Source organism: Phoxinus phoxinus (genome assembly GCF_949152265.1).
Source record: "Phoxinus phoxinus genome assembly, chromosome: 9".
NCBI classification, from domain to species: Eukaryota; Metazoa; Chordata; class Actinopteri; order Cypriniformes; family Leuciscidae; genus Phoxinus; species Phoxinus phoxinus.
In genome coordinates this window covers 31,592,614-31,614,134 of record NC_136884.1, presented here as the reverse complement: position 1 = coordinate 31,614,134, position 21,521 = coordinate 31,592,614, and the positions used below count along the sequence as shown (strand labels likewise).

General features: G+C 44.3%; 1 protein-coding gene and 2 long non-coding RNA genes across 3 annotated transcripts; 1 reads left to right on the top strand and 2 right to left on the bottom strand.

Annotated features, from left to right (window-relative positions):
• Window positions 1–38: 38 nt before the first annotated feature.
• LOC307004014 (uncharacterized protein) lies at window positions 39–1,322 on the bottom strand (the record flags this gene model as incomplete). Its single annotated transcript, XM_079622955.1, has 4 exons — window positions 1,155–1,322; window positions 892–978; window positions 94–581; window positions 39–50 (listed from the first exon to the last, which is right to left on the bottom strand). Exons 2-4 carry the CDS (start codon window positions 902–904, stop codon window positions 39–41), a joined length of 513 nt encoding a protein of 170 aa, XP_079479081.1. The 5' UTR covers window positions 905–978; window positions 1,155–1,322.
• A 1-nt stretch (window position 1,323) lies between these two features.
• On the bottom strand, window positions 1,324–4,561 carry LOC307004471. The gene is made up of 3 exons (XR_013799036.1): window positions 4,465–4,561; window positions 4,037–4,066; window positions 1,324–1,348 (listed from the first exon to the last, which is right to left on the bottom strand). It is a non-coding gene; the product is annotated as an uncharacterized lncRNA (long non-coding RNA).
• A 2,889-nt stretch (window positions 4,562–7,450) lies between these two features.
• LOC307004879 lies at window positions 7,451–21,286 on the top strand. The gene is made up of 3 exons (XR_013799165.1): window positions 7,451–7,559; window positions 18,578–18,630; window positions 21,149–21,286. It is a non-coding gene; the product is annotated as an uncharacterized lncRNA (long non-coding RNA).
• The last annotated feature ends 235 nt before the right edge of the window (window positions 21,287–21,521 follow it).

The window sequence follows — 21,521 nt, the reverse complement described above, 5'->3', positions numbered from 1 at the left end:
CATTTTAAAAGTTTTTTGTAAAAAAAACTATAGTAATACTATATTTGCACCTAAGGGAACATAATAATAAAATAAAATAAACCATGTCATGACCCCTTTAATGCATCCATAGGTGTCTAGTCTTCTCTTCCTGGGTGGGGTATCCTCTCCTTCACTGGTGCTAATAAGTTGTCTTTTTAAGGAAAGTGGAGTGCTTCCTCTCCTCAAGTTATCCACCCTGCTGATCATCTGTTTTGTGAGTGAGTCATATCCACTGCCCACAATTTCACCTTCAATGACATCAGTGAATGCCACAGGATACACCTTTGCCATCTTTCTTGCGATCTCACTGAGGTGTTTCTTCGCGGGTGTTGGGCATATTGTTAAGATTTCACTGACAATCAGCCGTATCATTTCAAGTCTGTCACTCTTTGTTGGTCGCTTCCCTTCTTCTAATTTTCTGATGAGCTCAGATGGCAACTTCTTCCATGGAATTTCAAAATTGAAATGCCAGCTGTTGTCAGACGGTCGACGAGGTGTGCAACCCATACTTGAACTAGATGTTGACCTTGGTGAATTTGAAGTTGCTGAGCTGTAGCCACCTGAAAGGTTACAGATGAAAATATAATACAACATGCACTGCAAAGCCAAACAATTTCATACCAATTTTTGGGGGCTTAGTTTGTTTTTTAACCAATCACAGTAAATTACACAAAATGATGTTCTGTTTAGTTATGTAGTGGAGCAACACGGACATGGTGCCCTTTTATTTTTAGAATAGTTAATGGCCATATGTAGAGAAGATGCATACTTGCCAAATAGTGAAACTTCAGACAATCAGACTTCAGACAAGACTAATGATAAGTGCAAAGACCAAAAAAGTCACATTCTGTGCAATAGGCATGGACTCACCCGAAGGGAACATCTCATCAGGCTGTGTATGAGGACTGTCACAGGACTGTTGGTTGCTGGGAAGACTGTCCAACGCATCTCTTTGGCCTTAAAGGACACACAATAGTGGAGTTATGTCTTGTTTAATTTTTTTGCCAGAGTAACAACATAAACCTTTATTTGGAGATAATAAGAACACCAGAAAAAGCATATATCATATATATTAGCATATATCTAATGTTCTTAATATTAAAAGTTGCATTAAGTAATGTACAAACACATACTTGTGGTTTTAAAATGGGAAATAAGTTTCCTTGCTTCCACTGGCTTCAGGACATGAAGAAGGTCACTCTCTTGAATGTAGTTCAAGTCTTCAAGGTTGTCAACTCCTAATTCTTGAAGAGCCTCGAGCAAAGGGTCAAGTTCCCTTAGATTTGGGAGTGTTGAGGTAAGGAAAGAGCACTCTGTCTATCCATAACTATACAGGAGAGAAGAGACACATTGATAGTTTTCTTTACTCTGTATCAACAACGCTGTGTTTCAGTGAAATGACTCTTGTCCCAAAAAGCTTGTACTCAGGCAATGGATAATAATCCAGTTGGAGCTCTCCTTTCATACACTTCATGGTCTGCCTTGCCTCTTTCACTTCATAAAGTCCAAACTCCGCTAAATATGACACATTATGAGGTGTAACAATAAAGTACACATGCTTCTCCTCCTTCACCAGTATAAGCTGAATTTGTCCGAATTCGGTTGACTCGCCATTGCTCAGACAAAGAAAGAGTGCCTTTCCACTGTACCTCTGTACTTGCCACAACATTGGTTTCATTGACCAAAGTTTCTCCTACAGCAGTGCGCACTGCATTGCTGTACAGTTCAGCATGGAAAGGAGTGGAGTTCTTCACCACCAATGAAGGTGCAAAAAAAGAGCCTGAATGCAAGTAGGCTTGTAGTAGCTGGTGGTTTCTGGCAAGTGTTTGACATACGTTTTTGAAATGTTGTGTTCTTCGCACACATCTTTTGAAGTATGAATGCTTGCTTTCGAACCTCATTGTCCACAACCGCATGAGAGGGCCAAATTTCAGTATCAGTGCAGGGTAGTGAGTGAGGTAATGGTGCTTAGGTTTCAATTTGTGCGCAGGAAACATTTCTTTCCTTGCCTCTAGATAGTCACGTATCTGAACATTGAGCAGAGCAATCTGTGGTGCTGATATTTTAGGGGCAGAAATGAATTCCACTACCTCTTTCAGTTGGACAGTCAGCTGCCATACTGGATTCTCTGTATCTGTGATCTTATCCCCGATTATAAGAGGGAGAAGTCTCAGCAAAGACCAGTTTTCTGCCGCCTGGCCACCTAGTTTTACACCCTTTTCAGAAACTTCTGAGGGTGTAGAATTACTATCAGATCCCTGATAGCCAAACTGCCTAATCCTACGATCAAGTTGGGAATATGTGAAGAATTTCTTCACCTTGACAATATAGTTGATGTAAATGGCAAGGTCGTATGCCACAACACCCTCAAACAAATCATGGCCAATACAGGGTGGGAGGCCTGGCTGGCAGACATGGAAAAATGCCAGAGAGTTAAAGATAGAGTCAAATTTCAAACCTCTGACTTCCCTTACATCATCATTGTGCAGCTCTTGTATAGTGTCATTGTAGTCTTGTACTGTGCGGATGGATGCATTGTGTTCAAAGTCGTCTAGCTTATCTCTGGTAATGTGACAATACCGGCAGAAATAGCGCGATGTACTGAAGTTTTCTGTGAAGCCACCGATATTATGTGAACCCAAGTTATCCCCAGCAATGCAATAGAGTGTTGCTTTCACAGTGTTTCCATGTATATTCAGACAATTTGTCTCCAGTTCTCTGAGATCTGATAAAAATGGAGAGAACACTTTCTCATGGCCAAAATGCTTGAAATCAGCCTCTCGACACAAGAGCAAAAGCTGCATGTTATCAACGGTGGATCGATGAAAATGATCAAAGTTTGCAAGAGTGAAGTAGACCCCAAGCATCTTGTGTTTTTTCTTTGCAGAGCCAATGGGATTAACCACCTCGAAAGCATCTTGATACAGTATCACCTTTAAAGTGAGACCTGACTCTGAAAACAGAGGATTGGACTTGAATACAGATCCATCACACACATCGTTAAAAATATGAGGTGCACTCTCATTACCAGTTGTAGAACATTCTTCCCACACAGCAGGATCTTTTAACATAGCTGTTAATGTATCTTTTATGGGAATGTACTGAGCATTTCGCTCTTTTCTGTTTTCATCAAACCCCAAAAAAACTGTCTGTGGATGCACATAGGCAAAATTCTCCTCAAAATACTGTTTTCTCTTGTACTCTGTAGAAAGTGCAGAGCTACATGATGAATGCATATCTATGTCATCTAGGGTCGTCAAAACATCTTCAATTTCTGTCTCAGTTAGTTTAGTTTTTGCATGAAGAGATACTTTAAGTTGATTCTTTGTGTGCTGCTGGCAAACACCACTGAGACTATTAATTTCTTCTACAATCAACTGTATTGTAGAGGAGGGGATGAGGTGCTTTGCCTGCAACTTCATGTAAAACATGCATAGATTTATCATGTATAAGCTCTTCATTTGTGCAGGATCCAGTGTAACCTCACCAGGCCCATCATCAACTGCCCCTTCATCTGACTGGCTTTCAACAACAGAAAACTGAGGCTCACTAGGAGCTGAAGGAAGACAGTATGCACCAGAGACATGAAGAGCTGTGGAATGTTTGTGCTTTCTAGATAGGTGGGACGTTAAAGACGATTTCACTGAAAAAGTCTTATCACAGTTTTTGAATGGGCATTGCACCTCCTCTCTTTTTGAAGCATGAGATTTCAGGTGACACAAAAGATCTTTCAGATCAATCAACTCTTTCTTACAGTGAGTAAGTTCACATTTAAATGGTCCCTGCAAAGTCTCACACTGTGACACAGAAGATGCCTGCTTATGACAACGGTAAACATGGCATTTAAATGCATTATAATTTCTAAAGTGAGACTTGCAACCTGCTATGCAACATGCATACTGGTAATGAGCCTCATTTCTGTGTAGCTCTTGATGTTGAACATAACCTTTTAAGGTTTTCACAGAAACACCACACCTGTGACAAGTGTAATCGTTGGTCATGGCAAAACACTCACCTCTTCAGATTACTTTGAGGTCAGCAAAATCTGTTGAGAGACAGATAAAACAGTATTTGAGTGCATAGGCAATCTTAATTGAGAAATCTGCCAACATAAAAATTAAAAATATATTGGAAACTATTGTGTGTAAGTAACGTTAGTTAAATAGGTAAAACAGTTAACATTATCTCAACCTAACGTTACATTATACAACGTTAGTGAGCCAACACTTCACTCATAACGTTGGCACTGTTTAACGTCAACGTCGAGGTTCAGGTCACAACACAAGTTATAGAATTAGCACGTTTGCAAAGCTGGAGTAAAGTCAAAGATGGTAAATGATTAACAAGCTAACATTTATGCTAACTAAAGTTACCATGCTTGAGTTGGTAAGTTAATGTTAACGTTAGTTACCGTTATACAGTTTATATTTCGGGCTTACGTACCTTGTAGTTCTTGTTTACGTGTAGACTGTCAATGGTATCTTTTGCATCCTGAATATGGCACAACGCGTTGCACATAAAAATCGCTCTCTTCCAAACTGTCTCTCTGGCTCACAAATGTGTCAGTAACGATCTCTCTGCGCTGTTTCGCGCTTTCTAACGTAACCCCTCCCACTCAAACGTTGCCGTTGTTCTTTAAAATTATTGGAAGTTTCACACGTTTAGAGTCACGTGTCCCAACATCTCCTGCTCCTGACTTTGCAGTTTGCCAGTTTACACGTGATAAATAAACAAAGCCTGCAAGTGTGAATGTAGTTTAACAGTTTTCTTTTCTTTTTTTTATATATATTTTTTATATTTATTTTTATTATATTTTTTAACACCACAACAGTGCTTGACTGATGCATCCATGCCCACATAATGCCCAAACAACAAACCAGCAGGGCTTGCCATCATATCAAGTCATATTGTCCCATCACAACTACCTTTCAAGAGTTGATGTTTTAATGAAAGTAATCATGCTATGTATGTAGGAAAACAGGAAATACATATGTATGGAAATAATCTAGAAAGTCAAGACCTGTATATTTGTTTCTGTCAGGTAAAAGTATCTCCATTTAATCAGAGCTACCAGAGCTTTGCGATAATAAGCATTAGTCAAGTCAGAGTTCAGAGGAAATACCAGATGCAAAACACACTTCAAAAGTGCACCGAAATTGTACATAAATATATTTTACATTTTACTTATTTCGCTTACGCTTTTATCCAAAGTGACTTACAATTGTTATATATCAGAGGTCACATCTCTGGAGAAACTAGGTAACCCATTTTGTTCAGGGCATAATGGTGGATGTATCACAGTGAGATTTGAACCCAGGTCTCTCAGGGGACGTTCCTACGGCCCTATGTTCCCACATTTCTAAGAATCTTTTTTTTTCTTCAGAAATTGTAGAAAATTAGGCCCTGGGTATATGTTTCCACAGCCCTATGTTCACCAAAAGGTCGGGAGAAATCTGTCAGAAACTCTATGATCCCACATTTCTAGGACATTTTCAAAATTGAGTATTGTGTTCATACATTTCCCTATAATTTCAGCAGCTAGTCTACACTACTACAGCTAGTCTATACTACTGCAGATAGTCTACACTACAGCAGCTAGTCTACACTACTACAGCTAGTTAGGGTTAGGGTTAGGGTAACCTTAACCCTCTCTGGGAAAAAAGAGCTGTGGGAACATAGGGCTGTGGGAAAAAAGAGCTGTGGGAACATAGGGCTGTGGGAAAAAAGAGCTATGGGAACATAGGGCTGTGGGAACATAGGCACGCTGTTTCTCAGACCAAAGGCATGTGCCTTTATTGATTTTGTGCACAGTTAGTTGGAGTATACTAAAATACAGTAGCCAGAAATATTTTATGATAACCTGGTGAAATACTGGTAATAAATATTCAATATTTACTGCAGTGCTTTTATGCTTTTGTCAGTTTATACACACAATATATCTAAAAGTTTATTTTGATTTGCTTGAAAAGAGAAAAGCAACATAATGTGTGAAGTGCTTTATTGGATAACATCAAACGTCAATCAATCAATCTTTATTTGTTTATCACTTTACATACAAAATAATGACAATAATGCTTGAATATATATACAATTAAATGAGCAACTTCAAGTTCAAATCACCCCGGTCTGCTGGGTAACTGTGGCCACGTTTCTGCAATTTTCGCAATTCTGTAAGCTGAAATGTTTGACTAAAAGGGGCTGTATGATGCTGCATTTCAAGCCCTATATTGTAGTTCTGTGATCCCTGTATTGTAGCTTCTGCTAGCTAGTTAGCTAGTAAGCTTAATGCTCCGGGGGTATGGGGTGTTAAAGATGTAAACATTAACATTAGTACAGATGCTTTGGACTGCTGTTTCAGAGCCAGATTATAACAGCAGCTGCTGCAAGCTATCTTTAGCAACAGCTAGCATTCACAATAAGTAAAGCTATCTGTCCATCAGGAAACTTCATAAAGAGTTGAGGCAGAGCTGCCAGAGGACTTTATTATACACTTTGGCCATGTTTAGCATGAACATCTTACATTGTAACATCTTATGGCGCTTTTCCACTGCACAGTACCAGCTCGCCTCGCCTCGACTCGACTCGCCTTTGTATGGTTTTCCACTGTGTAAAAGTTGTACCGGCACCTGCTTCCAGGTACTTTTTTTCGTATCACCTCCGGCGAGGTTCTAAGCGAGCAGAGGCGATACTAAAACGTGACGTGACACACGGGAGAGGGGAGACTGCTGATTGGTCAGCGAGAATCGTCACTATTCACTGCGCCATCATTGCACGCGCCAGACGGAGTATCCTGAATAACCCCGGCATTTTTAAATAGTTTTGCCAGAGATTGCGTGATATACCCATTACTAATATTATGTAAAACAGCATACACTCGATTTCCTCCATTGTCCTGTGTGTGTGGGTAGCGGGTGTGTGTCGCGTCGCTATGACGAGCACCAGGTACTATTGTGGAAGTACTATATGCAATGGAAAACGGAGCGAAACGCGAGCCGAGCCGAGACGAGCTGAGTCGAGTCGAGCTGGTACTGTGCAGTGGAAAAGCGCCAATAGATATGACAGAATTCACAGAAAAGCCTAATAGGTATCCTTTAATAAATAGTATAAAGCAAAAGGGGTTTCTGGTACACTGAAAAAAGTCTTACTGCTGTTGTTAGTTTAATGTGTATTTTGACATTGAAATAGTTTAAAATTATTAGTTTTTTCATTTAAAGTAAACGTTTTAGTTTATATTTATGGTTGAATCCATTTTTTTTTTTCATTGATACAATATAATTTGGCAGCGGGATATTAAACTGAATTTATTCATTTGATCAGAATATTTTTATTAGATTAAGCATGATTTGCACATGCGCATTGTTGAGTTGGAGATCCCGCTCTCTGACCACCTGACCTGTAAAAAAAAAAAAACTTGTCCGTTGAACTGTCTGTGAAGAACACAGACATTGAATCTGCGACTGCGAGCGGCCGTGATACACTTCAACAGATCCCTCCAGCCAGTCTGCAACACAGAAGAACTCAGAGCAACATTGATACTGGTAAGGTAAAAACACCTCCCCAGCACTAGTAACGTTAACGTTCTTCATATATGTAATGTTGAGACCCGTAATGAAAAGAAATAAATCAGACGAGAGGAATAGTTGGTTTCAACTTCTTTCTCTTTACTTCACTCTTCTTCTCCTTCTTTTTCTCCCACACATACAATTCTGTCTATCAGCCCCTAGCGGACTGGTTCAGTATTGCAGTCCATGAACATAAATCACAGAACACAACATTCCCCTCTTTCTTTTAGGAAAGACACTTAACAAGTGGAATTATTCAACCCAGTTTCCATCCACTTATGAACTGATAACTATAAATTTACTTCTGTATCTTAAACTATCAGTTAACAAACATATGAATAAACACATGAACACATTCACCATATATTTCTTGTTACTTCCCTACTACAACTCTAGTGTTCTTTCATTTACTTTTACTTTCTGTTTCCCTTTACTCTGTAGCATAGTCCTTTAACCATATTGGAGGCTGTCTAGCCCGTGTGCTCTTAACTGGCTCGTACACCACATTCTCTGTTCCGGGATTAACCTGAGTATTCTCTAATGTCATTTGAGTGGTTTCTGGAACCAGAGACAAGTGAACCGCATTCCATTTCTTCCCATCACTCAAAACATAAGTGCTCGGTCCCAATTTCTTATTCACTAACATTGGAACAGTGAATTTCCTTCCAGCCTTCGGTACATGCATAGGTTTTCTTACACGTACCCGATCTCCACATTTGAAGGGGGGTGGTTTTGCCCCACGTTTCTTATCGGTGTACAGTTTCATCTTTTGCTGAACCCGCTGTACACGGTCACGTATGCCCATTGTTCCTTTCTCACCCTGAGCTGCTGTGGTTGGTAGTGTGTTTAGCTTTGTACGCATCTTCCGCCCTCTTAACAGTTCAAAAGGTGATACTCCTGTGGTTGCGTGCAGTGTAGCTCTGTAGTTCAGGAGGAAATCTGTGACTGCTTGCTTCCATGGAAGTTGTTGCATTTCAGCTACTTGGATGCAGTTCTTTAAATCACGATTCCATCTCTCCACAGCACCATTCGCTTGGGGCCAGTAAACACTGCAACGAATGTGTTTTATTCCTCTTTCAGTCAAGAAATCAGCGAATGCCGAAGAAATAAATTGAGGGCCATTATCACTGACTAAGGTCAGTGGGTTACCTTCTCTCGCAAACACCGATGCTAGAAACTTTGTAACAGTGTTGGTTGTAACATTTGAGGTAAATGCAACCTCCGGCCACTTACTATAATAATCCACCATCGTAATAGCAAAACGACAGTCCTGTGTGGCTCTCTCAAAAGGTCCTACAATATCTATTGCGACTTTCTGAAATGGACCATCTGGCAGGTCCACTGGCTGCAATGGAGCTGGACACGTCCGGGCGGTTTTGTCACAGGACTGACAGGCGGAACATGAAGCAATGGACGAATGCACTTCATAGTCCATACGAGGCCACCAGTACAAATCTCTTAGCCGTTGCTTAGTTCGTACCACTCCCTGGTGCCCCTCGTGTGCTAAGTGAATTAATTTAGAACTAGTCTCTGCCCTCTCAAGATATACTCATCATCCACAGCTAACTCATGCCTGATCTGAAAGTACGCCATGATCGTTGGATCCATTTGTTTCTGTGATTTAGGCCAGCCTTGTGTGATCTGGGCATGCAGCTTGGACAACTCTGGACAAGATTTACATGCTTCCAGGAGATCCTTCATAGGAATGGCTTTTGAAAGGTCCTTTGAAATCTCTGCTACAAGGCCTAATTCCTCTTCCTGGCCAGCATCTGAATCAGGTAACGGTAAACGTGACAAACAATCAGCAACACAATTTGTTTTACCTGGTCTGTATTCCAGATTGTAGTTGAAACACAGAAGTCTGGCTGACCAGCGCGCTATCCTCATTCCAGCTCTGTTCATTCCTCTGGTGGCCAGCAATGTGGTCAGTGCTTGGTGGTCCGTCTTCAGTGTAAACTTCCTACCCCAAAGGTAAGTCCTCCAACGTTCTACTGCCCAGACAAACGCTAATGCTTCCTTTTCAACTGTACTGTATTTTCTTTCGGTTGGAGTCAATGTACGAGAAGCGAATACTATTGGACGCTCCGTCTGATCTGGGTGCCGTTGAGAGATAACACCTCCAATGCCGTAATCGGAAGCATCAGTGGACACAAATGTTGGCAAGAAAGGGTCGAATAAAGCTAAGGCTGGGCTGTGGACTAACAGCTGCTTTAGCCCTCGAAAACTCGCCTCAGCTGCTTCCGTCCATGTAAATCCATTCTGAGATGATCGGAGTATCTCACGCAGAGGGTCTACTACCATTGCATAGTTCGGGATGAACTTGCTAAACCAAGATGTAAGACCTAAGAAGGACCGTAATGAAGGTAGGTCGGTTGGTGCAGGTGCATTTGCAATGGCTTCAACTGAGTCAGGGTTAGGATGTAGCCCCTCTTTTGAGATGTCATGGCCTAGATACCGAATTCTGCTCTGGCCGAATTTGCTTTTCTTCACATTAAGTTTTAGACCAATGTCTGTGAGTCGAGTCATCACTGCCTGTAGATTGGCGTCGTGGGTGGCTTTGTTTTGACCATATACAATGAGATCATCTAAGTAGTTCTGTACTCCTGGTAAACCCTCAAGTACAGTTTTCATCATTTTCTGAAAGGCGGAGGGCGCCGAAGCCAACCTGAAAGGAACCTTTGTGAATTTGAATAACCCATCATGTGTGATGAATGCAGTCAAGTTTTGATTCTCCTCATGAAGAGGAAGTTGATGGTATGCGCTTTGCAAATCAATTTGGGAGAACACCGTAGCGCCTCTGAGCTCTGTGAAAAGATCCTCCATATGAGGCAGTGGGTAGCAGTCAGTAATTACCGCTCGATTAGGCTCTCTCAAATCCACACACACCCGAATTTCTCCCGACTTTTTTCTGGTTACGACAATCGGTGACACCCATGGCGAAGCATCAATCTTTTCAATTACTCCATCACCCAGTAACCAATTAATTTCCTTGGAAACCTCCTCCCGTACACTCAGTGGTAATCTGCATAGTTTGTGCTGCACTGGTTTTACAGACTCATCAATCTGTACTTTGTGCACAAATCCTTTGACACATCCTGGTGAGCTGGCTGCTGTATTACCTATTTCTAGCACTGGTGAAGCAGCGGGGCTCGATAATGTAACCGTCCTATCCCCCACAATGTGACATTTTAAGGCTTTAATTAAATCCATGCCCAAAAGTGGTGAACCCGTTTTGACCACATAGAAATTTGCTGTGGTTGCAACACCGTCATGTGACACAGAAACAGTAAAACAGCCTAAGGTTGGTAAGTGTTCACGTGAGAATGTTGTGACACCTCTATATCAAGGCTAAGAGAAGTACACATACTTTAGTTCACAAATGTGAAGGAGGCTAAAATACGGTAAAATAAGTATGGGTATGATTTAATTGGGGTCAGGCCTCTAGTTCTCTATCTTTTGTATGTAAGACTTTTATGTTTGGTGCAGAAACATCCTGTGGTTGGCAAATCCTTGCAGGAAGGAAGGCCTTGTTTAGAGAAAAAGCCAAGCCAGAGGGGGAGGAGAGACATGTGAGGTGAACCTGTTTGAATCAGGCAGATTAGTATGGATAGTTTTCTCCATTGAAATCGTTCATGGATTTATAACCCATTGAGGTTCAAAGGAAGACTTGGGTTTTTTGCTGTTTTCATCACTTTTGGAGGATTATTACAATTTTTTTCTGGACATTTTTGATTCACTTTTTGGGGCTCAAGGATTAAGGATTCACGCACAAGGACAATACATGGACTATTTGATCAAGGACTATTGGATAAGTGTTAATTTCTCTGATTTGACTATTGAGTTATCAATATACTTTGTTGGTCAACCTGTTTAGGCCTATCTTTGTCTGATTTCAAGTAATGACACAGTTTTTTCATTATTCATTCATGCTCTGTGAGTGTCCTGAACTTTAAGTAACTGCTGGTTTATTTGAGTTGCAAGCCAAGTTTGTTACAATGTGACTAACCTCACTTGAGGTTCCTTCAGTTCACAATTTGCAAAGTATTTCATGAACAGGGTCTCTGGTAGGATGGACACACTTGATCCTGTATCAACAATCAATTCAAGTGGTATTTTATTTCCTTGCGGTGCTTCCAACTGTACTTGGCAACGAATTTTGTCATGAGACTGATTTACACACAGTACAGTCAGTTCAGGCACCCCCACTTCTCTGACAGCAGCAGATTTACATACCTTTGCAAAATGTCCTTTCTTTCCACACTGATGACATGTGGCAGATGCAGCTGGACAAGTGTGTGCGTTGGCCAAGTGAGTATTTGATCCACAGCGAAAACAGCGTCTTTTATTTGAAGTCTGTGGCTTCCCAGTTTGTTCTAGCCTTTTTTCATACTTTTGTTTACCTCTTTTGAAACTGCCCTTTGTCTTCGAGATGGCTTGCACCTGGGCAGGAGATGAACCAGTAGTTGAAAGAAGTGTAGCATTTTGTACTGCCGATTCGACTTGCAACGCTAACGCGGAAGCGCGTTCCAATGTAAGTTCGGGCTCAAGTAACAATCTGTCTCTCACCGCGGCCGGAAAAACCCGTTCGATCAGTTGGTCCCTTAACATTTCGTCCTCCATTCCTCCGAACTGACAATCCACCGCCAGATGACGTAACTCCGCTATAAACTGACTTACTGTTTCATCAATGCGCTGCGCGCGTTGTCTGAATTTATGCCGTGCAGCGACAACATTCACTCTTGGCGTGAAATGAGCATCAAGTGCAGCCATGGCCTCATCATAAGTTGTACCACCGTTTGGCAGCGTGTAGAAAAGTCTCTGGCCTTCCGTACCGAGACAATGTAAAACATACACATACAATTCTGTCTATCAGCCCCTAGCGGACTGGTTCAGTATTGCAGTCCATGAACATAAATCACAGAACACAACAATATAATTTCTAAATTCATTTTGTGGGGGGCATGACGTTAGCTAAAGTTACCACGTGTAAGTTAGTGCATTACAGCTAATTTTATATTCATGCATTCAAATGCATTTGTTTTGCTGAGTGTTTTTAATATTTAACAGTGGCGTGAAGAGTCTAGAAAATGTTTATTTGCAGAGATTACTGTCTTTTAAGAGCTATGCGTGCTGTTTTAAAGCTAGCTAGTGAAGATATCAGTATGAAACTAAACGGCATTAATAGACATCAAGCAGTAACTGTCACGGTTGATAATTCATTGTTTCCTCTGTGTCGCGTGTCACCGTTTGTTTACATGTCTGTGAGTTTGCGTGAGTGGGCGTTGTCCCGCTCACGTGTTTGTTCAGTGCTCCAGCTGTTTGTGATCATCTCATTCCCCTCCTCGGCTGTTTCTCATTACCTCTCCCTAGTTATACTCACTCATCTCTCCGTTCCAGTGTCCATTCGTTGCTTGCTGTCCCTCGTGTTGTTCGTGCTGTCTTCCGGGTTTTCGTCGCCGTCTTTGTGGATGTTCCTGCTGTTTCACCGCACACGAGCACTGATCACCGAGCACCGAGCACCAGACCATCAAAGTCCCTGTGTGACTGAGCCTGCGCGTCACCCCCTGAGAGTTCCGTGAGTCCTGTGGCCAGAGAAAGCGTCCTCGCAAGTGCACCCTGAGAAGGATCTCTTCACTGACTCTGAGTTAACCTTGATATTGCGTGTTGTATCCTAATAAACACTTGTTCACCTGCTATTGCTTCCAGTGATTTGTCATGACAGAACGAATGGACCAAGAAGCGGGAGCAGCGGGTGATTCATCGGCCTCATTGGAGGAATTTATTCGCGTGTGCATCGGTCGGATGGATGCACAGGATCGCAATCAGGGGGAGACGGGATGTGCTATTCAGGCTCTTGTCACACAGGTGTCCGAGCTCACCCAGCGATTCTATCAGCTGCAACCTCCCACTGCGCCAGCACCCCCGGAAGCACCTGCGGTTCCTCCCACACCAGCGATGCCTCTCTCCCAGTCTGAGCCCCGATTGCCCACTCCTGAGCTGTACTCCGGTGAGCCTAACCTTTGTCGTTCGTTTCTAACACGTTGCAGTATGCATTTTTCGTTACAGCCCAGAACCTTTGAGAGAGAGGAGGCTAAGGTGGCATTTGTGCTCACGCTGCTGACTGGGAGAGCGGCGCTTTGGGGAACCGCAGTGTGGGAGAACCACGACCAGTGCTGCTCCTCGTTCCAGGCACTCGCGACGGAGATGAGACGAGTCTTTGATCGAGCCGTCGCGGGAAGGGAAGCCGCCAGGGTCTTGACGGATCTACGTCAGGGGGATCGGTCCGTGTCGGATTTTTCCATCGAGTTTAAGACCCTGGCGGCCGAGTGTCGCTGGAACGAGGAGGCGCAGTGGGACCATTTCCTGCATGGGCTGGCCGAACGTGTCCAGAGAGAGATCTATGCCCTGGACCTCCCATCCTCTCTCAACGAACTTATGGATCTGGCTTTGAGGGTGGACGCCCGACTGTCCCGGATTGGTCAGAGGACGTCATCCAACCCGGTTCGCGGCGGGATGGAGAACCAGCGGTCCAGTGGTCTGGACGCGTTCGGTCCCCACGATCCCGAGCCCATGCAGGTGGGGCGAGCTCGGCTTTCCCGGGAGGAGAGAGAAAGGCGGAGGTCCCAGGGCCTTTGTCTGTACTGTGGTGGCGCCGGACATTTTGCTCATAGTTGTCCGGTAAAAGGCCCAGCCCGATAGTAAGTATGAGGCTACTATCGGGTGGGATCTCCGCAGGAAAGACCTCATCCACTTCCACCATCCTCCCGGTAAGACTGAGATGGTCAACCCAGGATCACCACTGCAGTGCACTCATAGACTCTGGAGCCGAAGGTAACTTCATGGATCACCGGTTTGCACTACAGTTACAGATTCCCCTCCGAACACTTCCCCAGAGAATCACTGTCAATGCGCTCAACGGACAAGTACTACCCACTATCTCTCAAGCTACCGAAGGACTTACCCTCATCACATCAGGAAATCATGCCGAAACCATTTCTTTTTACATTACGGACTCACAACTCACACCCATAGTTTTAGGACACCCCTGGCTTAGCTTGCACAACCCACGTATCGACTGGAAGAGCAGAACCATCTCAGCTTGGAGCACTGAGTGTCATAAGTCGTGTCTAGTGTCTGCTTGTTCTGTTGTTTCTGTCCCTGTGTTGCAGGAGGAGGCCGTGGACTTATCAAACGTGCCCGAGGAGTACCGGGACCTGAGTGAAGTGTTCAGTAAGTCAAGGGCTGCTTCTTTCCCTCCGCATCGTCCCTATGACTGTGCAATAGATATTCTGCCAGGTAAGTCTCCGCCTAAGGGCAAGATCTATTCGCTCTCAGTTCCGGAGAGGGAGGCTATGGAGAAATATATTTCTGATTCTCTGGCAACCGGGTTTATCCGCCCTTCCTCTTCTCCAGCGGGGGCGGGGTTTTTTTTTGTGGGGAAGAAAGACGGATCTCTGCGACCTTGCATTGATTACCGAGGGTTGAATAACATCACGGTAAAGTAATACTTATCCTTTGCCGTTGATGTCTTCAGCCTTCGAGAGGTTGCAGGGAGCCTCACTCTTCACAAAACTGGACTTGCGTAATGCTTATCATTTGGTCCGCATCAGGAAGGGGGATGAATGGAAGACTGCTTTTAACACCCCTTGGGGGCACTTTGAATATTTGGTTATGCCTTTTGGGCTTTCCAATAGTCCCGCAGTCTTCCAGGCACTAGTCAATGATGTGTTGCGAGACATGATCGATCAGTTCATATATGTTTACCTGGATGACATATTGATTTTTTCTTCGTCTCTCCAGGAACACGTGCAACATGTACGACTAGTGCTTCAAAGGTTGTTAGAGAATGGGCTTTTTGTCAAGGCGGAGAAATGCGTTTTTCATGCACAGTCGGTTCCTTTTCTGGGACACATTGTGTCGGCTGAAGGTATGCTGATGGATCCTGACAAGGTTAAGGCTGTGGTAGAGTGGCCAATCCCAGATTCCCGCAAGGCCCTGCAGCGGTTTTTGGGATTCGCCAACTTCTATCGGCGGTTTATCCGCAATTTCAGCCAACTAGCCGCACCTCTGACCGCCTTGACCTCTCCCAGAACTGCGTTCAGGTGGTCAGACGCAGCTGAGGCTGCGTTTGCCAAACTCAAGAGCCGCTTTGTTTCTGCTCCCATCTTAATTGCCCCTGATGCTTCACGTCAGTTCGTGGTAGAGGTCGATGCGTCAGAGGTGGGGGTAGGTGCAGTGCTTTCACAACGCTCTCCTTCAGACGACAGAATGCATCCCTGCGCGTTTTTGTCACATCGATTATCTCCTGCTGAACGAAATTATGACATTGGTAACCGTGAGTTGTTGGCAGTCAAACTAGCACTGGAGGAATGGCGTCACTGGTTGGAGGGTTCAGGGTACCCTTTATAGTCTGGACTGACCACAAGAATTTGGAGTACATTAGAACCGCCAAAAGATTGAACTCCAGGCAGGCTCGGTGGGCACTTTTTTTCGGCCGTTTCGATTTTACTCTTTCCTATCGTCCGGGTTCCAAGAACATCAAACCCGATTCTTTGTCGCGTATTTTTGATCGTCCCGAACACGAACCTACTCCCGAGCGCATTTTTCCAGAGACCCTAATTATCTCTGCGCTCACTTGGGAGGTCGAAACGAAGGTCAAGAAGGCCTTAGAAGGGGTAACGCCTCCGATCCGGTGTCCACCTAACCACTTATTTGTGCCGGAGGGATTACGATCAGACGTTATCCGGTGGGGTCATTGTTCCAGTCTAGCTTGCCATCCAGGGGTGAGTCGTACCATATTTCTTGTTAAGCAGCGATTCTGGTGGCCTCTTATGGCTCGTGATGTTCACAATTTTGTTTTGGCTTGCTCTAGTTGTGCCATTGGCAAGTCGTCCAATCGACCTCCAGATGGGTTACTTCAACCGCTGTCGGTGCCTTCGAGACCCTGGTCCCACATCGCTCTAGATTTTATCACCGCCCTCCCACCCTCCCAGGGTAACACGGTAGTTTTGACCGTGGTGGACCGATTCTCGAAGGCAGCCCACTTTATTCCCTTGCCCAAATTGCCTTCAGCCAAGGAGACAGCGGTGGCAGTCGTTAACCACGTCTTTCGGTTACATGGCCTCCCGACAGACGTGGTTTCGGACAGGGGACCCTAGTTTGTGTCCAGATTTTGGCGAGAGTTTTGTAGTTTGCTGGGGGCGACAGTCAGTCTGTCCTCTGGGTTCCATCCCCAGAGCAATGGTCAAACTGAGAGAGCCAACCAAGATTTGGAGAGAACGTTACGATGTTTGGTTTCCAGTAATCCCTCCTCCTGGAGTCGACAACTTGCTACGGTGGAGTACGCCCACAATACGTTGCCAGTGTCATCCACGGGCCTATCTCCATTTGAGTGTAGTGTAGGGTACCAACCACCTGTTTTTCCCAGTGCTGAATCCGAGGTCGCGGTCTCCTCCGCCCACGCCTTCATCCAGAGGTGTCACCGTACTTGGACGAGGGCCCGAGAGACACTCCTCCAAGTGCGGGAGCGCACCAAGGCCAAGGCTGATCGCCACCGGTCAAGGCCTCCCGTATACGTCGTCGGTTCCAAAGTGTGGCTTTCTACCAAGAACATTCCTCTCCGTTCCGTGTCGAATAAGCTAGCTCCTAAATTCATTGGCCCGTTTTCTGTCACCAAGATTGTTAGTCCGGTGGCAGTCCGCCTCAATCTTCCTCCAGCGTACAGGAGAATTCACCCCGTCTTCCACGTTTCCAAAGTTAAGCCTGTGTTTTTTTCACGTATTAATCCGCCTGTTCCGGTTCCCCCACCGCCGCGACTCGTAGACGGGGAACCATCCTATTCGGTCCATCGCATCCTGGATTCTAGGCGGAGGGGACGCGGATTTCAGTACTTGGTGGATTGGGAAGGTTACGGTCCGGAGGAGAGGAGTTGGGTTCCTGCCCGTGACATCCTGGATCACTCCCTTATCGATGATTACAATCGACAGGTAAGGAGTTCTGGGAATGCCGTGAGGCATTCCTAGGAGAGGGGGTACTGTCACGGTTGATAATTCATTGTTTCCTCTGTGTCGCGTGTCACCGTTTGTTTACATGTCTGTGAGTTTGCGTGAGTGGGCGTTGTCCCGCTCACGTGTTTGTTCAGTGCTCCAGCTGTTTGTGATCATCTCATTCCCCTCCTCAGCTGTTTCTCATTACCTCTCCCTACTTATACTCACTCATCTCTCCGTTCCAGTGTCCATTCGTTGCTTGCTGTCCCTCGTGTTGTTCGTGCTGTCTTCCGGGTTTTCGTCGCCGTCTTTGTGGATGTTCCTGCTGTTTCACCGCACACGAGCACTGATCACCGAGCACCAGACCATCAAAGTCCCTGTGTGACTGAGCCTGCGCGTCACCCCCTGAGAGTTCCGTGAGTCCTGTGGCCAGAGAAAGCGTCCTCGCAAGTGCACCCTGAGAAGGATCTCTTCACTGACTCTGAGTTAACCTTGGTATTGCGTGTTGTATCCTAATAAACACTTGTTCACCTGCTATTGCTTCCAGTGATTTGTCATGACAGTAACGTTACCAACCTTGTCATGAAAGTGGGTAAATAATGCTCTCTTTTTTTTACACTTGAAATGTGGTAACGTTAGTTAATCACCAGGTTCAAGCTGCAAACTTGACTGATGGTTACTTCTGCTGTCAATAAGGTCATATGTAATCTTTTATTTACACTCCTAATTATCTTGTGTTAAGTATTTATCAGCCATAATATTACAAGGCCCAGCTATTTCTAGCTGGTAAAGTTAGTTTGCTACACTGTTAACAGCATTTAAGGTTGCATGTGGTAGAAATGTACCTAAATGTTAGCCAGCTTTCCTAAAATCATTAAATTAAATTAAAGTAAATATATCTATTTATGTTAAATGTTGGGTATTCTTAATTTGTGCTTGATGTTAGTTGTTAACAAACTCTGATGGCTAACAGCTAAAACTTAATCATGTTTTCACTTTCAACTTCAGGGAAGAAGCCACCAATCAGTCTGCTGGGCTCCTGCCAGTGATCATTGCTTGTGGTAAGGTCTATATATAGGGATGCACGATAATGGATTTTGGCCGATATTCGATATGCCGATATTTTCAAACAAATTTTGTCCGATATCGATGTATACCATAAAACTTCAAATAATAACCGAGTCCCAAAGACGCCTGTCTCTTTCACATGCCTGGTGTGGCTACAGGTTTGGATAAAAGAAGGCCGGTTTCAAATAGAGGCCTGGTCTGTTTTTTAGTTTCGGGTTGAATTTAATCTTCTAAAACCCATCAGATCGTCTGTTTAAGCCAGTTCTATGGTGCAGATTGCGCACGCAAGAGAGCCCTGCACAGCTGTTAGCACAAGCAAGGCAGGCAGAGAGAGTTACGTGGTGTCGCGTCTGACAACTCGAGGTATCGCTCACCGAGAAGCGCCGCGTCGCGTCTATGACAACTCGAGGTATCGCACACCGAGAAGCACCGCAACGCGTCTATGACAACTCGAGGTATCGCACACCGAGAAGCACCGCAACGCGTCTATGACAACTCGAGGTATAGCACACCGAGAAGCACCGCAACGCGTCTATGACAACTCGAGGTATCGCACACCGAGAAGCACCGCAACGCGTCTATGACAACTCGAGGTATCGCACACCGAGAAGCGCAGCGTTGCGTCTATGACAACTCGAGGTATCGCACACCGAGAAGCACCGCAACGCATCTATGACAACTCGAGGTATCGCACACCAGGAAGCGAAGCGTTTTTTAAAGTAGCTAGTAAATGCTCATCGTAGCGTCATGGGCCATAGACGGAGGAACTAGGGGTGCGCATTTTTCTGAATGCTGTATGATATCGCCTAGTGTTTTGTAATAAAGGCTTGATTTATTTATTTAGTATAGTGGTTAGGCTGGTACGTAGGTGTAGTGTTGCTGGTTGCAACAGCACTGCTGGACTGCATAACTTTCCACCAGACTTGGAAATTAGGCGCCAGTGTTTACATGCACTTGTGTGCCAAACGCTGCTCTTCCTGCATGGACTCCACAACCGCCGGCACGTTTTGCTGGATATTTTTTTTCACATAGCGGCAAAATATGTGTAACGTAGGTTAATAGTAATAATAATCCACTCAGATACTGGACCCATTCTCTCTTTGCGCGGCTGCTTTGCTAGCATCGTCGGATGCCGATCGCGATGCGGGAGTTAATGCGATGCGACACCTCAGTTTGAGCTAGCGGCTGGAATTGATATGGCTCTGGCTCTGTGTCCACAGACAATTCCTCCACTTCAGGGGAAGGTGGGGGAGAAAAGTCCTCGACTTCAAATGACTGCTCTGTTGCAAAGCTACTTGCGTCACTCCAGTCACTCTCCATCTTAGCGAGTCTGACAGCAGCTGTCAATCACTGCGTCACTGCGGGTCTCAGGTGCACGTTAGCCTACGTGTCGCCATACACATCAGCATAAATGCTCCTGATAAATTATGTTATTAAAGCATTAACATTCACAATCCACTATTAATTTAACATAAAAGCAAGCAGGCTGCGTGCATGGTTTGCCATGAATGGGCGCAAATGCGCGCTCTCTTAATAATTCGTAAAAAGCTGACATGAGTTCACCGCGATCTCATGCATCTCTGTTATTATCAATGAAGCTGACTGCATAATGAATCTTTCATAATCTATTTTAGAATCAGAGGATTTGCCAGCATGCAGAATTCAGCACTGAATAAAAAGTCCGTTAGGGTTAGGCTCAGAGAGGGATTCTAACTTAAATGCTTCCGATTGGCCATTGCATTCCAGAAATCAACACGTATGTCTGTGATTGGCTACATCGCGCAACGCTGCAAACATGTTACAGATAGAAACTCTGGCTTGTAAATCGTTTCTATTTTGTTTTAGTTTTTCTTGTTGCGTTTCTGCAACAGATGAACAACAATTTATTAGTTTTTATATGTTTTATTCATATATATTTATATTTAATCGTTTTATTCTCCCGCAGCCCGCACACACATAGTGAGTGCATTATCGCCCGCGCTCGCACTCGGCCATCAAATCCAGTCCCGCGCCGCACGTCTCTAGATCACGAATAGCGGCGGGAAATATCGGGTTTGGGCAGAGAATCTGAGCTCTAAACAGGACAGAGTAACACGGCGGATATCGCTCATACATTTTGTTGACGACGTAGTTAAGGCGGCAGGCGTGTGTTGCTTAGGCGGCCGCCTTAGTTCCAAAGTGCTGCGGGAAACCCTGTGTTACGCGGACACCTATTCAGCCTGTTGTTCTGTGTGCTATTGTGGAGCTGAATAACTTGCCTTTCCAGATTAAATGTTTTTTTCCTCTTCATGACGCATTTTTTGACTGATGCGACTTATACTCCGGAGCGACTTATAGTCCGGAAAATACGGTAGTCACACCACTTGCAATAAACATTTGATTCGTTTGATTTGCGCCTATTCAAGTTTTGAAATTTTAGTGTATAGGAGCTTGGCAAATTATGACCTAACATGAAATCGGGAGATTTCTGAAACTATAACATGGTTATTTTCTCTTTCTTTTTTTTTGCAGGAAAATGAGGTTGAAGAACTGGAGCACACAATCATGGTGATCTTTATAACTGGGAAAGAGGATCCTCTCTATCCACCCCAAAGACATTAAAATTGTCATCGAAGGAACAGAGGTCCTGAAAGAGTTGCCCTCGGTTGCAACCGCTTTTGCCATGGCCTTTGGACTCATATACACACTTAACCTTAAATATGCGATAAGGCTTCAGTTCACCTTTGAATTTGTGCAAAAGGTCCAGATGGAGCTTGATGGACAAAAGATGACCCCAAAAGTCACTAGACTGACCACGCAGCTGTACAGCACAGAGTAGGCAAAGCTGAATTGCACAGACTTGCTTGATTTTATTTTCCATTTGTGGTTAAATTTGATGGTGTTT